The 24,849-nt window shown below is 40.1% G+C and overlaps 2 protein-coding genes across 8 annotated transcripts in view; one reads left to right on the top strand and one right to left on the bottom strand.

Moving 5' to 3' along the window:
- AP3S1 (adaptor related protein complex 3 subunit sigma 1) overlaps positions 1-24,832 on the bottom strand; it is a 79,148-nt gene extending 54,316 nt beyond the window's left edge. For 2 of the 7 annotated variants that reach the window (XM_061429941.1, XM_061429942.1), the window contains exon 1: positions 24,625-24,827. In XM_061429941.1, coding sequence (XP_061285925.1) covers positions 24,625-24,693 — 69 coding nt within the window. In that variant the 5' untranslated portion in view covers positions 24,694-24,827. Of the gene's footprint in view, positions 1-14,979; positions 15,145-24,624 lie in introns of those variants that run through there. The other 5 variants (XM_061429944.1, XM_061429940.1, XM_061429945.1 and 2 more) reach the window with 5 other exon arrangements.
- LOC133255543 (dnaJ homolog subfamily A member 1-like) lies at positions 11,078-12,540 on the top strand. Its single transcript, XM_061429938.1, has one exon. The coding sequence runs from the start codon at positions 11,191-11,193 to the stop codon at positions 12,382-12,384; it is 1,194 nt and encodes a 397-aa protein (XP_061285922.1). The 5' UTR covers positions 11,078-11,190; the 3' UTR covers positions 12,385-12,540.
- Positions 24,833-24,849: the final 17 nt, after the last annotated feature.

Below are 24,849 nucleotides of genomic sequence, written 5' to 3'. Positions count from 1 at the left end.
CTTCAGGGCCCTGGGATTTGGGGAACGGTAAATGAGTGATCCCCCAAATCCCAGGGCCAATGGCTTCAAATGAAAGTCACCAGCTGCACTAGCCCTTAACAAGAGTCAGCCTAGTCTTTGAATCACTGATGCCAGGCCCTTCCTAGATGGCATCTTCTTCCAATAGAAGGATGTTCTGTCTACACGGAAAGTCTGTTGTTTAGTACAGTCACCTTCGTTCATCATCTTGATTCTTCTGAATAACTCAATGTAGTTTCTATATCGGCACTTGCTGTTTCACCTTGCTCTTTCATGTTACTAAGCTTTCTTTCCTTAAACATCATGAATGAACCTCTGCCAGTTTCAAACTTCTCTTCTGCAGCATCCTCACCTCTGTCAGCCTTTACAGAGCTGAAGAATTAGTCATGCTCTGGATTAGGCTTTGGCTTAAAGGAATGTTGTGGCTGGTTTGCCCTTCTATCCAGACCACTGAAACTTCTCCACATCAGCAGTAAAGCTACTTCACTTTCCTATCATTCGTGTGCTCACTGCAATAGTACTGTTAATTTCCTTCAAGAATGTTTCCTTTGCGCTCACAGCTTGGCTATCTGTTTGGTGCAAGAGGCCAAGCTTTTAGCCTACCTTAGCTTTCAACATGCCCTCCTCACTAAGCCTAACCACATCTTGCTTTTGATTTAAAGTGAGAGATGTGGGACTCCTCCTTTCATTTGAACAATTTATAGACTATGATCAGGTCATTCACTGCTGTAATTTCAAAGCTGTTGTATCTCAGGAAACAGGGAGGCCTAGAAGTGGGGGAGAGAAGGGGACTGGCTGGTCAGTGGGGCAATTAGAACACACACATTTGGTTTGCTCTCATATATGTGGGTGGTTTGTGGCACCCCCAAAATTTACAACAGTGACATCAATGATCACTCACAGACCATTATAACAAAGAAAATAATAATGAAGATATTTGAAATATTACAAGAATTACCAAAATGTGACACAGAGACACAAGTGAGCAAATGCTGTTAGAAAAACTGGCGCAAACAGTCTTGCTCGAGGTAGGGTTGCCACAAACATTCAATCTGTAAAAAATGCAAAATCTGGGTTAAAGTGTGATAAAACAAAGGGCAATAAAATGAGGTGTGCCTGTAAATCTGTGTTATTTTTAAGTCACTAAGTTTGTGGTCATTTCTTAGGGCAGCAATAAAAGTAAATATCTGGCCATACTGAAAACAGGGGCAAAAAAGAAAATGTCAACAAGCCAGATGCTGAAATCCCTAGTTCTTTACTTTGATCAGCTCCCAGAATTCTATACCAGAGCTGGCACAACTAAAAGTCAACTATGCATATCTCTTCCAAATTCTGCATTCCGTCACATGATGTCACTACATCATGTTGAGAGCATGAAACTGACCATAACGGAGTACTTACACCATGTAGCAAATACTACAAAATAGAGCTCTTTCCCCCGAGGTAAGCCAGTTGTTAAAAAAAAAAAAAAAACTGGCCATATGTATGTCTTCCTTAAATGCAAATCAAAACTTCAAAGAGGTATCATTTCACACTGGTGAGAACGGCTACCATTAAGAAGTCTACAAATAATAAATGCTGGAGAGGGTATGGAGAAAAGGGAATCTTCCTACACTGTTGGTGGGAATGTAAGTTGGTGCAGTCAACTTACAGGAGGTTCCTCAGAAAACTAAAAACAGAATTACCATATGATCCAGTAATCCCACTCCTGGTATATACTCAAACAAAACTATAATTTGAAAAGATACATGCATCCCTATGTTCATCAGTTCAGTTCAGTACAGTCGCTCAGTCGTGTCCTACTCTTTGCGACCCCATGAATTGCAGCACGCCAGGCCTCCCTGTCCATCACCAACTCCCGGAGTTCACTCAAACTCATGTCCATCAAGTCGGTGATGCCATCCAGCCATCTCATCCTCTGTCGTCCCCTTCTCCTCCTGCCCCCAATCCCTCCCAGCATCAGGGTCTTTTCCAATGAGTCAACTCTTTGCATGAGGTGGCCAAAGTATTGGAGTTTCAGCTTCAACATCAGTCCTTCCAATGAACATCCAGGACTGATCTCCTTTAGAATGGACTGGTTGGATCTCCTTGCAGTCCAAGGGACTCTCAAGAGTCTTCTCCAACACCACAGTTCAAAAGCATCAATTCTTCGGTGATCAGCTTTCTTCACAGTCCAACATCCATACATGACCACTGGAAAAACCATAGCCTTGACTAGATGGACCTTTGTTGGCAAAGTAATGTCTATGCTTTGGAATATGCTATCTAGGTTGGTCATAACTTTCCTTCCAAGGAGTAAGTGTCTTTTAATTTCATGGCTGTAGTCACCATCTGCAGTGATTTTGGAGCCCCCAAAAATAAAGTCTGACACTGTTTCCACTGTTTCCCCATCTATTTCCCATGAAGTGATGGGACTGGATGCCATGATCTTCGTTTTCTGAATGTTGCGCTTTAAGCCAATTTTTTCACTCTCCTCTTTCACTTTCATCAAGAGGCTTTTTAGTTCCTCTTCACTTTCTGCCATAAGGGTGGTATCATCTGCATATCTGAGGTTATTGATATTTCTCCCAGCAATCTTGATTCCAGCTTGTGCTTCTTCCAATCCAGCGTTTCTCATGATGTACTCTGCATATAAGTTAAATAAGCAGGGTGACAATATACAGCCTTGATGTACTCCTTTCCCTATCTGGAACCAGTCTGTTGTTCCATGTCCAGTTCTAACTGTTGCATTCTGACCCGCATATAGGTGGTCTGGTATTCCCATCTCTTTCAGAATTTTCCACAGTTTATTGTGATCCACACAGTCAAAGGCTTTGGCATAGTCAATAAAGCAGAAATAGATGTTTTTCTGGAACTCTCTTGCTTTTTCCATGATCCAGCAGATGTTGGAAATTTGATCTCTGGTTCCTCTGCCTTTTCTAAAACCAGCTTGAACATCAGGAAGTTCACGGTTCACATATTGCTGAAGCCTGGGTTGGAGAATTTTGAGCATTACTTTACTAGTGTGAGATGAGTGCAATTGTGCGGTAGTTTGAACATTCTTTGGCATTGCCTTTCTTTGGGATTGGAATGAAAACTGACCTTTTCCAGTCCTGTGGCCACTGCTGAGTTTTCCACATTTGCTGGCATATTGAGTGCAGCACTTTCACAGCATCACCTTTCAGGATTTGAAATAGCTCCACTGGAATTCTATCACCTCCACTAGCTTTGTTCGTAGTGATGCTTTCTAAGGCCCACTTGACTTCACATTCCAGGATGTCTGGCTCTAGGTCAGTGATCACACCATTGTGATTATCTGGGTCGTGAAGATCTTTTTTGTATAGTTCTTCTGTGTATTCTTGCCATCTCTTCTTAATATCTTCTGCTTCTGTTAGGTCCATACCATTTCTGTCCTTTATCGAGCCCATCTTTGCATGAAATGTTCCCTTGGTATCTCTAATTTTCTTGAAGAGATCTCTAGTCTTTCCCACTCTGTTGTTGATCGCTGAGGCAGGCTTTCTTATCTCTTCTTGCTATTCTTTGGAACTCTGCATTCAGATGCTTCTATTTTTCCTTTTCTCCTTTGCTTTTCACTTCTCTTCTTTTCACAGCTATTTGTAAGGCCTCCCCAGACAGCCATTTTGCATTTCTTTTCCATGGGGATGGTCTTGATCCCTGTCTCCTATACAATATCACGAACCTCCATCCATAGTTCATCAGGCACTCTGTCTATCAGATCTAGGGCCTTAAATCTATTTCTCACTTCCACTGTATAATCATAAGGGATTTGATTTAGGTCATACCTGAATGGTCTAGTGGTTTTCCCTACTTTCTTCAATTTAAGTCTGAATTTGGCAATAAGGAGTTCATGATCTGAGCCACAGTCAGCTCCTGGTCTTGTTTTTGTTGACTGTATAGAGTCTCTCCATCTTTGGCTGCAAAGAATATAATCAGTCTGATTTCGGTGTTGACCATCTGGTGATGTCCATGTGTAGAGTCTTCTCTTGTGTTGTCGGAAGAGGGTGTTTGTTATGATGGATAAACAACAAACTCCTACTGTATAGCATAGGGAACTATACTCAATATCCTGTGATAAACAATAATGGAAAAGGATATTTTTAAAAAAGAATGTATGTGTATTACTGAGTCACTTTGCTGTATAGCAGAAATTGGCACAACACTGTAAATCAACTATATGTCAATAAAAATTTTTTTTATTTTTAAAAATATACCATCCAAACCTCACTCATAAAAATTCCTATACTATCTTCCATGGTAACTAGATGCAGAAGTTCCTTTGACACCATTTCAAGAATGACAAATAAATGCCCACAAAGAAGGTTCTAGCTGATCAGGAACACTAATACTAGACTTAATGGGAGTGAAAAATAAATCTTTATTGTATTAAGCACAAAGACTTGGGGAGATTGCTGTTATAGCAGTTTTATCGTTACACTAGTGAAACTGCCTAGCCTGACCATCTCAAGTAAAGCTCATATAGACAACCTCTATGGATTCAGTAGTCATGTATGGATGTGAGAGCTCAACAATAAAAAAGCAGTGCCAAAGAACCAATGCCTTCAGACTATGGTGTTGGAGAAGACTCTTGAGAGTCCCTTGGACTGCAAGGAGATCCAACCAGTTAATCTTAAAGGAAATCAATCCTGAATATTCATTGGAAGGACTGATGCTGAAGCTGAAGCGCCAATACTTTGTCTACCTGATGCAAAGAGCTAAGTCATTGGAAAAGACCCTGATGTTGGGAAAGACTGAAGGCAGGAGGAGAAGGGGATGACAGAGGATGAGATGGCTGGCTGTCATCACCGACTCAATGGACATGAGTTTGAGCAAACTCCAAGAGATGGTGAAGGACAGGGAAGCGTGGTGTGCTGCAGTCCTGGGGTTACAAAGAGTCGGACACTGAGTGACTGAACAACAACAACCTGGAGTCAGGGTCTCCAGTTAGCTTTTCGTATCCTACTTTTACAAAGAAGTCGACCAGAGATCAGTGGACATCTGATGAAAGCTCTAAATAAAAGCTAAGGACAAAACTAGGGGTGAAAAGCAACCGAAAGGAAATAAACCAAGTAGACTGAAGAAAAAATTTAAGTATATGTCATTAAAACTAGTGAGGCAAGAAAAATAATCCAACTATGAACAGGAACAGCATAACATTCAGAAATTTTTTAGAAAGAGTTCATGTAAATTAAAAATATGAGGATAAATTTTAAAAATCAGGGGAAAGACTGGAAAATAAAGTGAGAAAACCATTCAAAAAATCGGACCAAAGGGCAGAAAAATAGGTGAGAAAGAATAACAGAAGTAGAACAACAATCTAGAGGAATGCTGAATAAAAAGAGATTCAAAAAAAAGAACTGAGAAATTTTTCAAGGACAGAAAACAAGAATTTCCAGAATTAAAGGGCCCATCAAGAACCCAGCACAGCTAATGAAAACAGATTCATGGCAAGGGTCCGTGAAACTTAAGAAACTGCAGACAAACAGGAGTCTATGTATTTTCTGGAGAGTAAAAAGAGGTCTATACACAAAGAATAGATAATTTGAATTTCATCAGGCTTTTTGATAACAATAGTGGAAACTAAAAGGCAATAGAGCAATGCCATCAAAATTCTGAGGAAAGGTTATTTCCAGCAAGAATTCTATTGCTGGAATCTATTGCAGGTTAATGTAAAGTTACAGTCTCTTCAGACTTGCAAAGTCTCAAAAAATTTTATTAATATCTCCCATGATCTTTCTTTCTCAAGAAGTTACTGGAAGATATGTTCCACCATGGCAAGGTAATAAACCAAAATAACCAAGCAAGAGGAGATCCAACACAGGAACAGGAAAAATGAATATCTACAATAACAAAGATTCTAACATGACTGCCATAAAGCAGGTCCAAAGGACTTCAGGAGAGATTTCCTTTCTTTTTTTTGGTGGGTTCCAGAGGCTCCCTGTGGATAGCTGTTCAACAGCTAGTTGTGATTCTGGTCTCTCACACGAAGAGATGAACGCATGTCCTTCTACTCTGCCATCTTGAATCAATCTCTCCAGGAGAGATTTCTTCAGGAATAAGAAACTGAGAGAAAATGTATAGAACTGAGACAACTGACAAAGACATGAATTAGGGGTAAGTAAACTTTCTTTCAAACAAAAGATTAGATCAAAGGAAAAGGCAACTGTATCTTCAAGGAAAAGGGAATGTCAGGAAAGACTAATCGACTTATGGTTCAGATGAGGATGGTGTTCACAAAAGAAACTAATGTAAACACCAAATACTGATCTAACCAAAATTATGAAATAACTATGAAAGGATTGGAAGGATACAGATGTTGAGTGGGAGGGGTCGAAAAAGAGCTAAATAATCATTTTCAATAGCAGAAGTCAACAGATCATGCCTACAAGTGAAAAATGCCCATTGCCTACAGGCAACGAAACAAGCATGTTATTTAGAGACATGTAATAAACACCGAGTTATCAGATAAATGTATGTACCTACAGGAGGGGGGGAATAAGAGCATGTTATTTTTCATAATAAATTCTACAGAACTATATAATAGCTCTTTGTGTGTTTGTGTTCAGTCGCTTAGTCATATCCGACTCTTTATGACTCTTTACGACCCTGCTAGGGTCCTCATTCCATGGGATTTTCCCGGCAAGAATAATGGAATAGGTTGCCATTTCCTCCTCCAAAGGATATTCCTATCTCCTGCACTGCAGGCAGATTCTTTACTGCTGAGCCAGTGGGGAATCCAGTTACATTCTATAACCTATGCTTATGTATACAACTTTGACAAGCAAGCTAAAAATAAAAAAGGGAGGGAAGAGAGTATGGATTCTGCAACCAGACTACCTGGGTTTATTCCTGAATATGGTCTTTATTAACTGTGTAACTTTGAGCAAATTGCTTTACCTGCCTGAGTTTTCCTCTGGTAGCAAGAATAATAATATTTACTCACAGAGTTGTTGTGAGAATTGAATTAATACACATAATGCTCTAAAAAACAACAGCTGGCACATAATAAGCATGGATCAACATTGACTTACTCTAGAATATTCATTTCGAGGCCTTGTCATCATCCATTAAATAGCTCTAGAATTCTAATGATAGTATAAAGGTCGTACAGGAGTTTTAAGAAAAGTTATCTTTTTGCATTACATTATTATTTATAAACAAATAACAGGTTAAATATGTTAAACTTTAATTACGTTTCACTGTTTTAACAGTGAAAAGAATTTCTCATACAAACTTCAAGACTGCTACTTGGAATCATCTTTCTTAAAATACCAAGCAATACTCAACTGAGAAAATCAATACTAGAAAGAAGCCCTGAAATTTTATTCAAGCAACCAAAGTCTAAGTTAAGAATAACCAAATCAACTCTCTACTGACAAAAGACAATTTCCCTTTCTTTAAAAATCAATTTAATTTAACAGCTTTCATAAAGAAGCCTGGAGCTTGCTTCAGGCTGATCAGATTTCCTAATGCTACAGTTTCATAACAGAAGTCAAAAGATACACATACATTTCAGTCAGTCACATCTCCTAGATTACATCGGTCTAAAGACAACTAGAATTACATAAAGAAAACAATGCTTATTATTTTTAATACTTCTTAATCCACATTGAAAATTAAATTTTAAAAATCCAGTAGCCCACTAATAAAACCTTACCTTTTTCTATGTTCCTTCCTTGATTCTAAACATATATCCCAAACAAAAGGCGACTTTAAAACCCAAACTTTTCCCTAATCAGACAGTAAATATATCATTATCCACTTCCCTGCCTCCCACAAATAATTTTTTTCTTAAAGTGCATTCATTTACTCCACTGAATGTCAGAATATCAACAATTACCAACACAGAAAGTTTCTTTTCCAAAAGAGCTTAAAACAAGAAATAAAATGAATATATCTACTTAGCATATTTATTTCATATGCTATATTTTGCCTTTTTTATTGTTCAAAACAGAAATAGACATCTTTATGATAAAAGGGGATAACCTCTGACATAAGAACAGCACAAAAATTATATTCAATACTGTAAGAAGCCAAGGGGAACACATGATTTTCAGCAGCAAGATTATTTGCAAAGAAAAGTGACATATATCTAGGGATGGACTTACAGAACAGACAGAATTCAGGAATGCAGAGAAGGAGGAATGTGATGCTACTTGATATTGGAGGCAGAAGGAAAAGTCTGGGCCAAAGCAAGGACCAGAGCATGACCCAAGTGAGCAACATATATGAGGAATAATAATTAGTTTACTTTGCATTAAAATGCAGAAGGGAGAGAAAGACTGTCTTTTTCCTAACGGGAAAAGAAATTTGCAAACTAAGCCACAGAGCACTCCAACATTTAGAAAACATGAAAAAGAGAAGCCCTCAACAAAAAAAATTCAGTTACGTGGGTTTTTTTTTTGCCAGATCTCGCCCAAGTTGGAAGTCTGCCTGGAAACTTGGTATATGTGAGTAGGCTTCACTTTTAGCCTGAGTGTATAAAGAACAAGCAGTCATCATACCCCTAAATCCCAACCAACAAGGAGAGAAGACAGCACTTGCAACAGAAATTATACTAGCGCTTGCCCAGACAGTTTATTAAATTTCTTTGAACTCAATGGTGTTTCCCCCTACAACATATAAAAATGTATTAATAATGCTTAGCACAAGAAAGCACTCAATATGTGAAAACTATTATCAACACTCTAAAATTAACATCTATCATACTAAGAAGTTTGCCACTTTCAGTGGCAAAAACCCTATTATTTAATTTAAGTAAAAAACAGCTGAGAAGGTGATAGACTGAGTCTGAAATATTTAAAGAGAGAGCCTGAACTGTGGTGGAAGCTGAAAGGTCTGAGAACTAAAAATCAAAGTAAAATTGGGGGAGGAAAGTTGGAGTAAGGTACCTAGACAATTCAATGGGAAAAGAATAGTCTTGTCCATAAATGGTGAGAGGAAAACTGGATAGCTACCTGCAAAAAATGACATTAACCTCTTACCCCACACCATACACAGAGCTAACCCAAAAAAAGATCACAGACCTAAATGTAAGAAAACTACAAAACTCCTGAAAGGAAATATAACCTATATGATCTTGGATTACACAAAGTTTTCTTAGATATGCCAAAATAACACAGGCAAAAGGAGCTGGGGGAGGGGGGAGGATAAATTGGACAAAATCAAAATAAGAAACCTCTAGGGACTTCCCTCAGAGAAGACAATGGCACCTCACTCCAGTACTCTTGCCTGGAAAAATCCCATGGTCAGAGGAGCCTGGTAGGCTGCAGTCCACGGGGTCGCTAAGAGTCGGGCACGACTGAGCGACTTCACTTTCACTTTTCACTTTCATGCATTGGAGAAGGAAATGGCAACCCACTCCAGTATTCTTGCCTGGAGAATCCCAGGGACAGAGGAGCCTAGTGGGCTGCCATCTATGGGGCCACACAGAGTCGGACATGACTGAAGCGACTTAGCAGCAGCAGCAGCAGGGACTTCCCTTGTGGTCCACTGGTTAAGAATCTGCCTTCCAGGGCAGGGAATGTGGGTTTGAACCCTGGTCAGGGAACTAAGTTCCCACATGTCACAGGGTAACAAAGGCTGGGTACTGCAACAAAGAGTTGATGTGGCCAAATAAAGACAGACTTTAAAAATCACAAATCTCTGTGCCTCAAATGACACTGTCAGGAAAGTAGAAGCAACAACAAAGATGCACAACTCATGTATCTGCAAGGTGTCTGCGTCCAGAGTAAATCAAGAACTCTTACAAACTCAATAACCAAAAGACACATAACCCAACTTAAAAAGGGATTAAGGATTTGAATAGACTTTTCCCCAAAGATATACAAATAGCCAATAAGCACATGAAAAGATGCTCACTGTCACTGTCATTAGGAAAATATAAACGAAAATCACGAGACACCATCTGACATCTACCACATTAACTAGAATCAAAAAGACATGTAATAAAATAAGAGTTAATGCAGATATGGAGAAATTGGAACCTTCATACATTGCTGATGGGTATTTAAATTGGAATAGACAATCTGGAGAACAATCTGGCAGTTCTTTAAACAATTAATAAACATTGTTACCATATGACCTAGTCATTCCACTCCTAGATACATAACCAAAAGATATGAAAATACATGTCCACAGAAAAAATTTGTACATGAATGTTCATAGCAACACTATTCACAGTAGTCAAAAAGTTGAAACAGTTCAAACATCATCCATCAACTGATAAAGGGACAAACACATGTGGTATGTCTATACAATGGAATATTATTTGGCCATAAAAATGCAGTACTGATACATGCTACAATATGGGTGAATCCTGAAAATATGCTAAGTGAAAAGACGTCAGCCACAAAAGACTACATATTTCATGATTTCATTTATATGAGATGTCTAGAATAGGCCAATCTAAATACACAGAAAATAGATTAATAGTTGCCCAAAGGCTGGGGGGAGTAGAGATTAGGGATTGACTGTTAATGGGTATGAGGTTTCCTTTGGTTTGATAAAAATGTTCTAAATATACATTATGCTGATAGTTGCATAATACAGCCATGAATAAAAAAAATTTTTTTAATCACTGAATTATATATACACTTTAAATGAGTAAATTTTATAGTATGTGAATTATAAATTATACCTTAAAGATTTTTTTAAAGGTTAGGTAATTCTTTAAAATTAAAAAAAAAAAAAAAGCTAGGGCAAGTTTTTTAGCTTTCTGTTTAAAACACCTCCCAATGAAACTCTCTTCTCTGGAAGAATCTTGTAGAACTTTGCATTTTGTAATTAGAAGGAAGTTCACTCCAAAACAAGGTCTACAAAGAGACGATTCATTTTGAGGAAATAGAAAGAACGTCCAGGAACAATCTCTGGACTGTTCTATAGTCCCTTAGCTATATAACTTTCCAACCAAGGATAGGAAGTAACAAGAAGTAGTAATAATAAAAGTAGCAATGAAAGTTATTATTAATTTAGGTAACAAGTACTGAGTTTTTATTATGCATCAGGTTTTGAAAGTATTTTCTTACCCAATATTCACTTTAAAAAACCTTATTCAGGAACTTTCCAGAACGCTCGGTGAAAGGCGGAGGAGCGGCGGCTGCCCGAGCTGCACACAGCAACGCGCTCCTTCCCGCTCCCCCACACCGGCATCGGCCCGCTCACCGGCAGTAGAAAATGGTGAAAGAAACCACTTACTATGATGTTTTGGGGGTCAAACCCAATGCCACCCAAGAAGAATTGAAAAAGGCTTACAGGAAACTGGCCTTGAAGTACCACCCTGATAAGAATCCAAATGAAGGCGAGAAGTTTAAACAGATTTCTCAAGCTTACGAAGTGCTCTCTGATGCAAAGAAAAGGGAGTTATATGACAAAGGAGGAGAACAGGCAATTAAAGAAGGTGGAGCAGGTGGTGGTTTTGGCTCCCCCATGGACATCTTTGATATGTTTTTCGGAGGAGGAGGCAGGATGCAGAGAGAGAGGAGAGGTAAAAACGTTGTCCATCAACTTACAGTAACTTTAGAAGATTTATATAATGGTGCAACAAGAAAACTAGCTCTGCAAAAGAATGTGATTTGTGACAAATGTGAAGGCCGAGGTGGTAAAAAAGGAGCAGTAGAATGCTGTCCCAATTGCCGAGGTACTGGAATGCAAATAAGAATTCATCAGATAGGACCTGGAATGGTTCAGCAAATTCAGTCTGTCTGCATGGAGTGTCAGGGCCATGGGGAGCAGATCAGTCCTAAAGATAGATGTAAAAGCTGCAATGGAAGGAAGATAGTTCGAGAAAAGAAAATTCTAGAAGTTCATATTGACAAAGGCATGAAAGATGGCCAGAAGATAACATTCCATGGTGAAGGAGACCAAGAACCAGGACTGGAGCCAGGAGATATTATCATTGTTTTAGATCAGAAGGACCATGCTGTTTTGACTCGACGAGGAGAAGACCTTTTCATGTGTATGGACATACAGCTGGTTGAGGCGTTGTGTGGCTTCCAAAAGCCAATATCTACTCTTGACAACCGAACCATAGTCATCACTTCTCATCCAGGTCAAATTGTCAAGCATGGAGATATCAAGTGTGTGCTAAATGAAGGCATGCCAATTTATCGTAGGCCATACGAAAAGGGTCGCCTAATCATTGAATTTAAGGTAAACTTTCCTGAGAATGGCTTTCTCTCTCCTGATAAACTCTCTTTGCTGGAAAAACTTCTGCCTGAGAGGAAGGAAGTAGAAGAGACTGATGAAATGGACCAGGCAGAATTAGTGGACTTTGATCCAAATCAGGCAAGATGGCGCCATTACAATGGAGAAGCATACGAGGATGATGAACATCATCCTCGGGGTGGTGTTCAGTGTCAGACCTCTTAGTAGGGCCTGTGAATAACACTCACTGCTGGTGTTTTATTTGCAGTAGTGATTGAGTGAAGGACTATAATCATATGCTCACTACTTGCTTTTGTTTTAATATTCAACTATAGTAGTGTTTAAAAGTTAAATGAAGAATAAACTCAAATATAAAAGCTCTGACTTTGCCCTGTATGTATGATGACTTCAGTGTGCAAGATAAGTTTAGTACTTGTAAAAATGACTTTAAAAAATTTCCCCTAGCATTTGTTAGGCCATACTTTGTAATTGATTTCAGCTATGTACATGGAATAGCTTAGATTGAAATGCTAGGTATATGTATTGACTTCAGTGTATGACCCTTAATTGTTAAGCTATGAAATTAAAACTGTGTTTAACTGGCAGTCAGACAAAGAAATTAATGTAGAGAAGTGTTGGTCTGTATGTAGTAAGTGGGATTCATTGTGATGCTTCTGCATTTATTCTATTGCCTCAACTGTACTTGAAGATGGCATGCTGTATAATTTAATTTAGCCTGTGGTATCAGTGATAGAAATGATACCTTTGTAAAGAAGGGGTTTATCATAATATGCTGCTTATTGAGGGCTTGCACTTGTAGAATTGCATTCCCTTCTTTTGCTGTGCCATCTTTTATTAATATAGCTATTGGTCCTGGTTACTTTTTTTGCCCCCCGCCCCCCCACCTTTGGACCACAGTAAGCCTTAGAGTAGTGACGTCTGGAGCAGGGAAACTTAGAGGTTAGAGTGATGAGACCTTTACATGGAGAAGTAATTTGCATGTATGAGATAGGAAGGTGTTTTTGTAGGTATGTTATAGGCTTACTTTAAACCATTTAACTTATGCTCCAGAGTAACTGTAATTTAATGTTGGTAGTATAGCAGATTATGATGAATAGCTTTAATTGTATGTTTAAAGTCATATGTTCACAAGCTTAAATCTGGTATCAGAATTTAAGCAATTCTTGAAATGTATGAATGTCTCTTTAATATACTGATTACAAAGCATGAAAAAAAAATAAATAAAAAATAAAAAAAAACCTTATTCAAAATAAAAGTCCACAGCAGAAGACTGGTTAAATTAATTATGATATATAATTCAATAAACTATTATATAGTCATTAAAAAATCATTTTCTGGATATGATACCAAAAGCACAGGAGAAAAAAAAAAGATGGACCTCACCAAAAGCAAAAATTTTGTGCATCAAAAGACACTATCCTTTGAAAAGGGATACCACTCCTTGGGTGAATAAGCAACTCACTGATTGGGAGAAAATATCTGCAAATCATGTATCTGATAAGAAGCAACTCAACAACAAAGAAACCAAATAGCCTGATTATAAAATGGGCAAAGTACTTAGATATTTCTCCAAAGAAGATATACAAACGATCAGTAAACACACGAAACGACGCTCAACATCACTAGTTAACAGGGAAGTGTAACCTAACACCCAGGTTCACAGCAGCGTTATTCACAATAGTCAAAAAGTGGAACCCAAGCATCCATTAATAGACAAATGGACAAAGAATGCATGGCACGTGCATATATACATATTATTCAGCCTTGAAAAAGAAGGAAAAGTTGACACATGCAATAACACTGTTAAATCTTTGAAGACACCATGCCAAGTGAAGGGCTTCCCAGGTGGCACTAGTGGTAAAGAGCCCATCTACCAATGCAGGAAAAATAAGAAACACAGGTTCAATCCCTGGGTCAGGAAGATCCCATGGAGGAGGTCATGGCAACCAACTCCAGTATTCTTGCCTGGAGCATCCCATGGACAAAGGAGCCTGGCAGGCTACAGTCCATGGGGTCGCAAAGAGTCAGACACGACTGAAGCGACCTAGCACGCATGCATACCACATGCCTGCCAAGTGAAAGAGGCCAGTCATGAAAGGACAAACATTTCGAGATTTCTCTTTCATGAGATTTTTAACCAAATTCATTGAGACAGAAAGTAGAATGGTGGTCGCCAGTGGCTTTCCAGGGGGAAGGGGACAATGGGGGGTTAAGTGTTTAACAGTGTACAAAGTTTCAAGTGGGGAAGATGAAGAAGTTCTGCAGAGGGATGGTAGTGATGGTTACACAACACTTAATGCCACAGAGCTATATACTTAAAATGGTAAATCTGTTACAAATGTTTTATCACCATAAAAATCATTTTAGAACAATCACACTAAGAATTACCAGTGACAGGTAATGGCAGAATACATGTGCGGTGGGATGAACTCGCAGTCTTTCCCACTTAACTGGCGAGCACACAGTCATCAAAACGAAACAGTGGGTCTGACACCGATCAAGAGCCCTTTGCTCCTGGCTAACAAAGAGAACAGCGACTGACAGCCATGGATTCCTGCATTGGGAGGCTCCAAGCAAAGCAGAAAAGATGGAAATGCTTCCTGGCACGATAACAGAGCTGGTCTAGTAGGCATCACAGAGATTTTGCTCATCTATAATTAAGGCTGTGAGATGTCTGAGAAAGATAAATACTTTTCTTCTTGAGCTGTGTTACTTCACAGGTTACTTAGGAAACGAAACCAGCTTGATCACTGGTCTCATTAATACAGAGGCTGCACAGAATTGAGCGCTCACTTTTACCTTCATTTGCTGGGCGAGCTCTCCTACCTCTCCAAACCAGGTAGAGAAGAAAATAATTGAGCAGAGGGGAGCATCACTACCTCTCCTGCAGAGGCGAGAGGCAGTGTTCAACCATGCAAAATACAAGTGGGATTCAAGGAGAAACGCCTCTTCCTGTGGAGAGGACGACAGGGATGATGTCATCTGACTGAAAGACTCGAAGAAGAGAAGGCGCGGTTTGACACAGGCATGAGTCCCTCTCTCTCTCTCTCTCTCACTTCATCTCCGGTCACTCTTCCCTGTGATCACTCCGCTTGCCTTCTCGCTATTCCTCCACACCAACTGTGGACCCGTCTGAGGGATCCTACACCTCTTTCTGCCTGAAACGTTCTTTCCTGAGTTTTTCTCAAACACTCCCTCATCTCATACAGTTCATCTTCTCCAACATCAGGTTTGTAAAGAGTCTTTCCTTGATGATTTTATTTAAGATAGCTTCTCCCCATCATTCTTTATCCCCCTACATGGCTTCATTTTTTTTTCACAGACTAATCACACAGTTTGACATAATTCATTTATCGTTTATTTGTCGTCACTGGAAAGTATTAATAAACCCATAAGGCAGGGAGGTTGTCAGTCTTACTCATTACAATATTACCAGAGCTTAGAACAGGGGCATACAAAACAACAAATAAACATGTGTTGAAGGAATATGGGCAGGGGAGAAGAGAAAGGAGAGTGCAATGGGCAGGTCAGATAGTATACCAAAAGGACACTCTTACTTTCAAAGGACTAAGCCTGGAAATGTCTCCCCTTGGAGTCTTAAGAATTTAACACCTGATAGCTAGAATGTTGGCCTTTACTCCTCTTACACAGCTTGAGAGTTTCCTGACCCTTTAGCAAAGAAAGCTGTAAATCTGTATTGCAGTTCAGATGAGTTGGTGAGAGGAAGGCTGACAGGGCCAGAATTGCCTTGGCTTAGCAGCAGCAGTGAAAAAATCAGTAACCCAAAAGTACAAAGACAATTTCAAGTGCTAAAGAAGGAATCCCTTGACTTTATCACAAAAATTAGCAAAGATTTCCTTTCAGAATCAAAAAAAGGGAAGGGCCCTGATACATTCAGGTTACTTACGTAAGTTCAATTCTATGGGGGGAGGGAGGAAGATATATATGGAGGAAAAAATACATGCAAGTTATTAAAATACAATTAACATACATTATGCATTTTTAAATATTTAATAATCAAACAGCTAGACATGAGATGGTTGGATAGGATCACCAACTCAATGAACATGAATCTGACCAAACACTGGGAGATAGCGAAGGACAAGGAAGCCTGGTATGCTGCAGTCCATGGGATTGCAAAGAGGTGGACATGACTTAGTGACACGACATGAACAGCAAGACATTAAAATATTTGGTTATCTTAAAGCCACAAGTGTTCTATAAATCCAATGACAGCTTCAACGCATTCTTTGTGTTATTAGTGTCTAAAAGGAATATACTCTTCATTGGGATATTCTAGAGAAAAAATTTAAGAAGACATAGAGAAGAAGTACATTAAATAGCAACAGTTATCTATGGGTGGTGAAATCAAGGATGACCTTAGTGATCTTAATACTCACATATTTTTCATGTAATCACAATAAATTTACTTAAAAATTAAAACAATAAATAATTTAGCAATCAGCTTAACCAAAGAAATATAATACTGCCACCTGATACAAGGCCTTTTTCTGTTCTGAAAGGCAGAGGAGTGGACTATAATTTTTCCCCCAAACCAAAAATCACTGTGATGGTGAACATTTTATTTCTTCCTTTCAACACAATTGGCAACAGGTTTATTAATCTTAATTTTTTAAAAAGCAAGTCTTTAAGCATACTACCTACGAAAATTGTGATTATATTAGGATTTGAATTTTTCAGTATCCCACTGGTATAAGGAATACCTTGAACTAAGTACTAAGTACGATTTTTTGTGTCACGTGTTCAGAACCACATAGTACCAAGAACTAGTCTTGACAGTAACATCCTCAGAAACAGTCTAAAATTACTGAGAACGGGGCTTCCCTGGAGGTCCAGTGGTTACGAATCTGCTTTGCAATGCAAGGGACACGGGTTTGACCCCTAGTCCAGGAGCTCCCACATGCTGCACAGCAACTAAGCCCACGTGCCACAACGACTGGGCCAGGGCTCTAGAGCCCGGGAGCCGCAACTGCTGAGCCCACTCCTGCAGCTACTGAAGCCCCTGTGCCTCGAGCCTGTGCTCCTCAACAGAAGACGCCATGCAACGAGAAGCCAGGACACCACAGCAAAGGGAAGCTCCGCTTGCCACAACTAGGGAAAGCCTGTCTTTGGCAATGAAGACCCTCCAACCAGAAAATAAAACAAATCTTTAAAAAAAAATAAAATAAAATTACAGAGAAGAAGAAAATATCTATTCAAAAGAAATAACATGAGCCCTTATGATTATACAGTGGAAGTGAGAAATAGATTTAAGGGCCTAGATCTGATAGATACAGTGCCTGATGAACTATGGAATGAGGTTCGTGACATTGTACGGGAGACAGGGATCAAGACCATCCCCATGGAAAAGAAATGCAAAAAAGCAAAATGGCTGTCTGGGGAGGCCTTACAAATAGCTGTAAAAAGAAGCGAAAAGCAAAGGAGAAAAGGAAAGATATAAGCGTTTGAATGCAGAGTTCCAAAGAATAGCAAGAATAGATAAGAAAGCCTTCCTCAGCGATCAGTGCAAAGAAATAGAGGAAAACAACAGAATGGGAAAGACTAGAGATCTCTTCAAGAAAATTAGAGATACCAAGGGAACATTTCATGCAAAGATGGGCTCAATAAAGAACAGAAGTGGTATGGATCTAACAGAAGCAGAAGATATTAAGAAGAGATGGCAAGAATACACAGAAGAATTGTACAAAAAAGATCTTCCTGACCCAGATAATCACGATGGTGTGATCACTGACCTAGAGCCAGACATCCTGGAATGTGAAGTCAAGTGGGCCTTAGAAAGTATCACTACGAACAAAGCTAGTGGAGGTGATGGAATTCCAGTTGAGCTCTTTCAAATCCTGAAAGATGATGCTGTGAAAGTGCTGCACTCAATATGCCAGCAAATGTGGAAAACTCAGCAGTGGCCACAGGACTGGAAAAGGTCAGTTTTCATTCCAATCCCAAAGAAAGGCAATGCCAAAGAATGCTCAAACTACTGCACAATTGCACTCATCTCACACTAGTAAAGTAATGCTCAAAATTCTCCCAGCCAGGCTTCAGCAAGATGTGAACCGTGAACTTCCTGATGTTCAAGCTGGTTTTAGAAAAGGCAGAGGAACCAGAGATCAAATTTCCAACATCTGCTGGATCATGGAAAAAGCAAGAGAGTTCCAGAAAAACATCTATTTCTGCTTTATTGACTATGCCAAAGCCTTTGACTGTGTGGATCACAATAAACTGTGGAAAATTCTGAAAGAGATGGGAATACCAGACCACCTGACCTGCCTTTAGAGAAATCTGTATGCAGGTCAGGAAGCAACAGTTAGAACTGGACATGGAACAACAGACTGGTTCCAAATAGGAAAAGGAGTACGTCAAGGCTGTATATTGTCACCCTGCTTATTTAACTTATATGCAGAGTACATCATGAGAAACACTGGGCTGGAAGAAGCACAAGCCGGAATCAAGATTGCCGGGAGAAGTATCAATAACCTCAGAGATACAGATGACACCACCCTTATGGCAGAAAAGTGAAGAGGAACTAAAAAACCTCTTGATGAAAGTGAAAGTGGACAGTGAAAAAGTTGGCTTAAAGCTCAACATTCAGAAAATGAAGATCATGGCATCTGGTCCCATCACTTCGTGGGAAATAGATGGGGAAACAAAGGTCCGTCTAGTCAAGGCTATGGTTTTTCCAGTGGTCATGTATGGATGTGAGAGTTGGACTGTGAAGAAGGCTGAGCGCCGAAGAATTGATGCTTTTGAACTGTGGTGTTGGAGAAGACTCTTGAAGAGTCCCTTGGACTGCAAGGAGATCCAACCAGTCCATTCTGAAGGAGATCAGCCCTGGGATTTCTTTGGAAGGAATGATGCTAAACCTGAAACTCCAGTACTTTGGCTACCTCATGCGAAGAGTTAACTCATTGGAAAAGACTCTGATGCTGGGAGGGATTGGGAGCAGGAGGAGAAGGGGACGACAGAGGATGAGATGGCTGGATGGCATCACTGACTCGATGGACGTGAGTCTGGGTGAACTCCGGGAGCTGGTGATGGACAGGGAGGCCTGGCATGCTGCGATTCATGGAGTTGCAAAGAGTTGGACACGACTGAGCGACTGAACTGAACTGAACCGAACTAATGAAGAGGGAATAGTGGATACTTTTTTGCCTACCCACATCCACTCCTCTCTTCCATTTTTCCAACAGAATACCAATTTTGTTCATATTTCCACCCTCATCCTCAGCTGTAAGTGAAAGTGTGAAAGTCGCTCAGTCGTGTCTGACTCTTTGTGACCACATGGACTATACACTTCATAGAATTCTCCAGGCCAGAATACTGGAGTGGGTAGTCTTTCTCTTCTCCAGGGGATCTTCCCAACCCAGGGATTGAACCCAGGTCTCCTGCATTGCAGGCGGCTTCTTTACCAGCTGAACCACAAGGGAAGCCTGAGCTGTAAGGGTGGATCCCAGTTACTCTAACCAGACTGGGTAGAACCACCCAGACTGAAGGGAAAGATATAGTCTAGGATTATAGGAACAGATCTCTCTCTCCTTGTTGATTTTATTAATTATAACTGATTTCAAGGAGGAAATCAACCTTTGGATATCAACTTTGTAAAGTGCGGGGCAGAGAAAGAGAAAGAAACTGGATTTATAGTGAAGTCATTGATTTGCTGAATCAAATAATTTTGGAGTTTGTCTATTAGTCTGCATTTCCTATTCTGTATCCTAACAAAGTTCCTTTTAAAGCAAATTGGAGTCAGGTTACATAAAACTCAATTTGTATAGCCAAAAGTGTTCTAACTCATGTGGAAGGAAATAAAATAATTTTGAATTATCTTGTTAACAAAACAGTCAAATACTATGTGTTAATATGTGATAATACCTAAATTTAAACTTAGAATTGTTGACACACAATCATAAAAATAAGTTTAACTATCCCACTTGCCACAATGTCTTAATAGCTGCAAAAAAAGAGATCAGTCAACACCAATGCATCTTTCTCAAAGAAATTTTTGAAAGAAAAATAGTTATATATACTTATACTTTATATTTTTTATGTAAACAAATTCAAAAAAAGGAAAGAACAATATAAGCATTCTATCTAGGGCTTTCATTTAGTTGAAAAACAACTTAATAATCAGATATAGTTTATAAGAATGTTGAGACAACTCATGTACGTAATAGTTTGAAAACTTTCCTGTTTGTACTTTGTGTACACCCTTATAAATACACAATTGCTTAAATCTGTAGACACAATTACAATAATTCATATAAAAGGAAAACACTTTTATTTTATTACAGATATTCACCAAAGGATATGCCATGGTGCATTAATAACATGAGAATCATAACCCAAGGGTTTTTTTCCTTGCTTGATGGCTATATAAAATATATATATGGCTTATGAAATATAAATCTCTTTAGTGATTTATAGTAATATACAAATATTGCCAGGCAAATATTAAAACACTAAAGTTTACTGTTGCCAAGTCACTGTGGCTAAATGTCAATTAAAGAAGTAGAGCAAGAAAAACATTTGAATTTCTGCAGTCAAGTTCAAGGATGTGCTTGCGTGCTAAGTTGCTTCAGTCGTGTCTGACTCTTTGCAACCCTATGGACTGTAGCCTGCCAGGTTCCTCTGTCCATGGAATTCTCTAGGCAAAAATACTGGAGTGGGTTGCCATGCCCTCCTCCAGGGGATGTTCCTGACCCAGGGAGAGAAGCCGCATCTCTTACGTCTCCTTCATTGGCAGGTAGGTTCTTTTATCACTAGTGACATCTGGGAAGCCCAGTTCAAGAATACAGGAGGGAAAAACAAAAGTGAATGAATTCTGAGTCCACTTTTTAAATCTTACATGTCTGATTCTAGCAGAATGAACCAAAAACATCAGTTTAGAAAACCGAGGGTGACTTTATATGTCCCATACATTGAACAGCAGGTTGGAGGCACCATCAAATCTAAATATTTATTACAGCAAGAACTGGAAATCTGTACTATTAAAGGGTAAATACAAACTGTTGTATCATAAGGGAGAATAAATGAAAAATAGAAATTCAATGCAGTAAGGGAAACTGGTTGGCATGGTTAAACAGTTTTCAAACTCTTCAGTGTCAAATCATTATTGCTGGACTCAAAGCTCAGCATCCTATCAGAGTACAGGAATGATACCCAAACCACATCCCTAGATATCCCTCAATAAATTAAGCTAAAAACTGTCAATGTTATTGAATATGTACTTCTTAAAGCCTCTTTCAACTAAAAACCAAAACAGCTGCAGTAACAGCTGTTTCCTCATTACTTCCGTCCTAAAAACATGGATTCTTAAAACTTTCAGTTAATAAAAAGACTAAATTTTAGAGTTGGAAGGAATAAGAAATACAGAGTTCTTTATATTTAAGGCTTAATGTTGATTGCAGAGGGTAACACTGCTACTGCGGCTAAGTCACTAAGTCGTGTCCGACTCTGTGCGACCGCATAGACGTCAGTCTACCAGGCTCCCCCGTCCTTGGGATTCTCCAGGCAAGAACACTGGAGTGGGTTGCCAAATCTGTTTAAAACCTGATACCTTCCATTAAGGAATGTATAGGATGCACCAAGGAATTATGCAATCTGAAACAGAATAGTATACCATCATAAAATAAAAACAAAATCCTAAGAACCAAGAGGAATCTTTAAGCAAGACAAAAAGGCTTCAACGGATGCTTAAGTGATGAGGTACACCTGGAACCTGGGCATCTGGCAATGGTAGGGAAGGACACCGCAGGCAGTGAGAATAGAATAAACTCTGTTGCCCCCCACACACGGGCCTTGCTTCCTCCTTCTGCAGACAGTCTGTTCTTGCCATGCTAGTCCTGGTGTTCTTCCAACAGGACACGTTCTTCCATTCCCTCCTTAGGACCTTTGCACCTACTTCTCCCTTTGCCTGGAAAGAATTTCCCCCAGATAATTGCAACGCTGCCTTTCTCACCTCTTCCAAGTCTTTGCTCAAGTATCACCATCTCAGCAGAAACTTATCTGACTATTCTATTTTAAAGTGCCACCTTTGCATTCCCTATCACCCTTCCCTGCTTTATTTTTCCCACAGCACCTATTACTATCTGGCATGGTATATATTCTACTTATTAGCTTTGTCTATGTCCCAGCTGAAAAAGCATAAGTTATCTGTTTGTTCACCTCCAAATTTTAAAACACTGCCTGCACACGGTAGGCATGAAATCAGTATTTGTTGACAAACTGACTGATGGAATAAAAACTGAATAAATGAATTGATTGAATGAAAAGGATTTCTGCCGTCAAATGGCAAGCAAATATACAAATAATCTCAAATTATTCCTGAATGACAAAAATAAATAAAAAGCTGGCAAAACTCGAGTTATGAAAGAGTAATAACATTTCCTGGCATCCCCCACTTCCTCATGTTCAGTGACCACTAGATTCTTCTTTTACATCTCTTAGCAACCTACTCCCAGCCACACCAGTCATTTAGCAATGGACATGAGTTTGAGCAAATTCCGCGAGATAGTAAAGGACAGGAAAACCTGGAGCGCTGCAGTTCACAGGGTCGCAAAGAGTCAGACATTTCTTCACGACTGAACAACAAAATGACACCAGAGCTGCCACTGTTCCACGTTAACCTTACTGCTACCTCCTGAGTAAAGGTTAAAGATATTTCTGTTGCCAGCATTGGACAAGAGAAAAGAGGTATTTCTGCATTTCAAATTCGACACATTTTTCTGCACATAGTTAAAGTCTACACTACAGAAGTAGTTACACTGATATTATGGATTAGCCACAAAACCTTCTACTTTGAATAGCGCTTAATTATTAAGTGGAGATATGGAGAAACACATGTTAAAATTCTGTTTCACAACTGGAACATACTGTTTCTACACTGCAAATGGATGGCAGGACAAAATGGCTCAAAGAAAGATACCTTCAGGAAAGGCTAGCACAACAATGTATTTAAGGCAAATGGGTAACAATGTAAAATCAAGGGGATTTTTTTCCATTCAGAAAAATCAACTAGAATTTTATCCTGGATTAAAGAATGATGTAGAATTCTTAAACGTATTAGGATGGAAATTATACTACACTAAAATGAAACAGGAGTAGTAGAAAATATTCTTTTCTACTTATCGCCAGCAAAAGCAAAATTACTTACGGATATGAGAAATGAGCTCAAGATTTCTCACTTCAACTAACACCTCCACACAGACTGCATTATCATTTCAGGCAAAGTGAAATTGTCACATTTAATTTTTAAAGGCAGGAATGACTTCCATCTGGGATTTATCTGCATAAAAGTGTTAGCCGTGGCACAGTTTCAATATTTAATTGAAAGTTCATTTTCTGGCTCTAAGCAAAATGTCCAATACAAACTTATATACAACAATAAATAATGCAACAATAAACAAGAGTCATATGTCCACATTAATCCTATCACTGAGAGCCTAATTTTGTGTTTCCACAGTGGTAAATTTTGCCCTCAGATAGGCACACTGGTCTGTAACCCTCCATCAAACAGTGATAAATTACTTGTAAATTACTACCGTAAAACCTGCGTTTTCCCACAATATTTACACTTCTGAAAGAGTTGAACACATATTACTATTCTTTGTAAGCAGAAGAAAAACTATAAATTAGGGCAAACTCCCTTACGTAGAAAAATGACAAACCAGTCGCTGAAATGGTCACTTTCAGGTATAGCATCACCGTTCTACTTGATCAAACAATCCTCGCCAGTTAATGCAGGAGTAAATAAAATACAGCCGCTAGGGGAAAAGCCACAGAGAAACGTTAGGTCCTCACTTATCTTTGTCGTTAAAAAGGAGACACCGGAAAGTCACACTGAGCACTCGATCACGTATGGCAGCCTACGGGAGAGACTACAGAGCGTGCAGGTCTCTCCAAACGCAGGAAGCCAAAGTTCCTGCGCGACAAGAGGATTACAGCGGAAAAAAAAAAAAAAAAAAACACTAGCCCATCTGTCCACACAGGAGAAGAGAAAGAAGTCAGGCAGGAAAGGCTGGGAGTCGGGGAGGTGGGGCTGCCAGACCAACCGGCTCTTACAGTCTCCCTCGGCTGCTAACAGCAGCGGGCTGCAAACCCGGGTGGGCTGCAAACCCCGCGCGCTCAGGTGGGCTGCAGCCGCTGGACCCGCTTCGGACCCGCACCGGGAAGTCTCCAGGGCCTCGCCCGCACAGCCGGGAAGCCACCCAGCCCACAGACAAGCGGAGGAGCCGCCTGAGAAAAGCCACGTCGGAGGAAGGGAGCGCGGCGGGAGGTGGGCACCCGGCACACCCACCCGGAGGCTGACAGCCAGGAGCGCGCGGCGGCCGGGGCGCCAGAAGGGCCGCGACGCGCCTGAGGGGGTCGCCCGGAGGGCGCTGCCGGCCGCCAACGACTCCCCCCTCGCCCGGATCGGCGGCGGCGGGCACTCACGTAGGGCTGGTAGAACTTGGAGAGCCGCGGCTTCCCGTGGTTGTTAAAGATGAGGATCGCCTTGATCATGGCTGAGCCGGGCGGACCGGGTGGGAGCTGGGGGCCAGGGCGGGGGCGGGCGCGCGAGCCTCGCCTCCGGATCTCGCCGGCTGTCCTTCCCCACCCACCCCCTCCCGCACACGCGCGCGCGCGCGCCCCCGAGACTCGGGGCGGGGCTTGCACGGG

The sequence above is a fragment of the Bos javanicus genome, chromosome 10, assembly GCF_032452875.1.
Source record: "Bos javanicus breed banteng chromosome 10, ARS-OSU_banteng_1.0, whole genome shotgun sequence".
Taxonomy (NCBI): Eukaryota; Metazoa; Chordata; class Mammalia; order Artiodactyla; family Bovidae; genus Bos; species Bos javanicus.
This window is presented reverse-complemented; position numbering and strand designations above follow the sequence as displayed.

Excerpts from the sequence above, each read along its gene's own strand:
- LOC133255543 (XM_061429938.1), top strand. The coding sequence starts at position 11,191 with ATGGTGAAAGAAACCACTTACTATGATGTTTTGGGGGTCAAACCCAAT.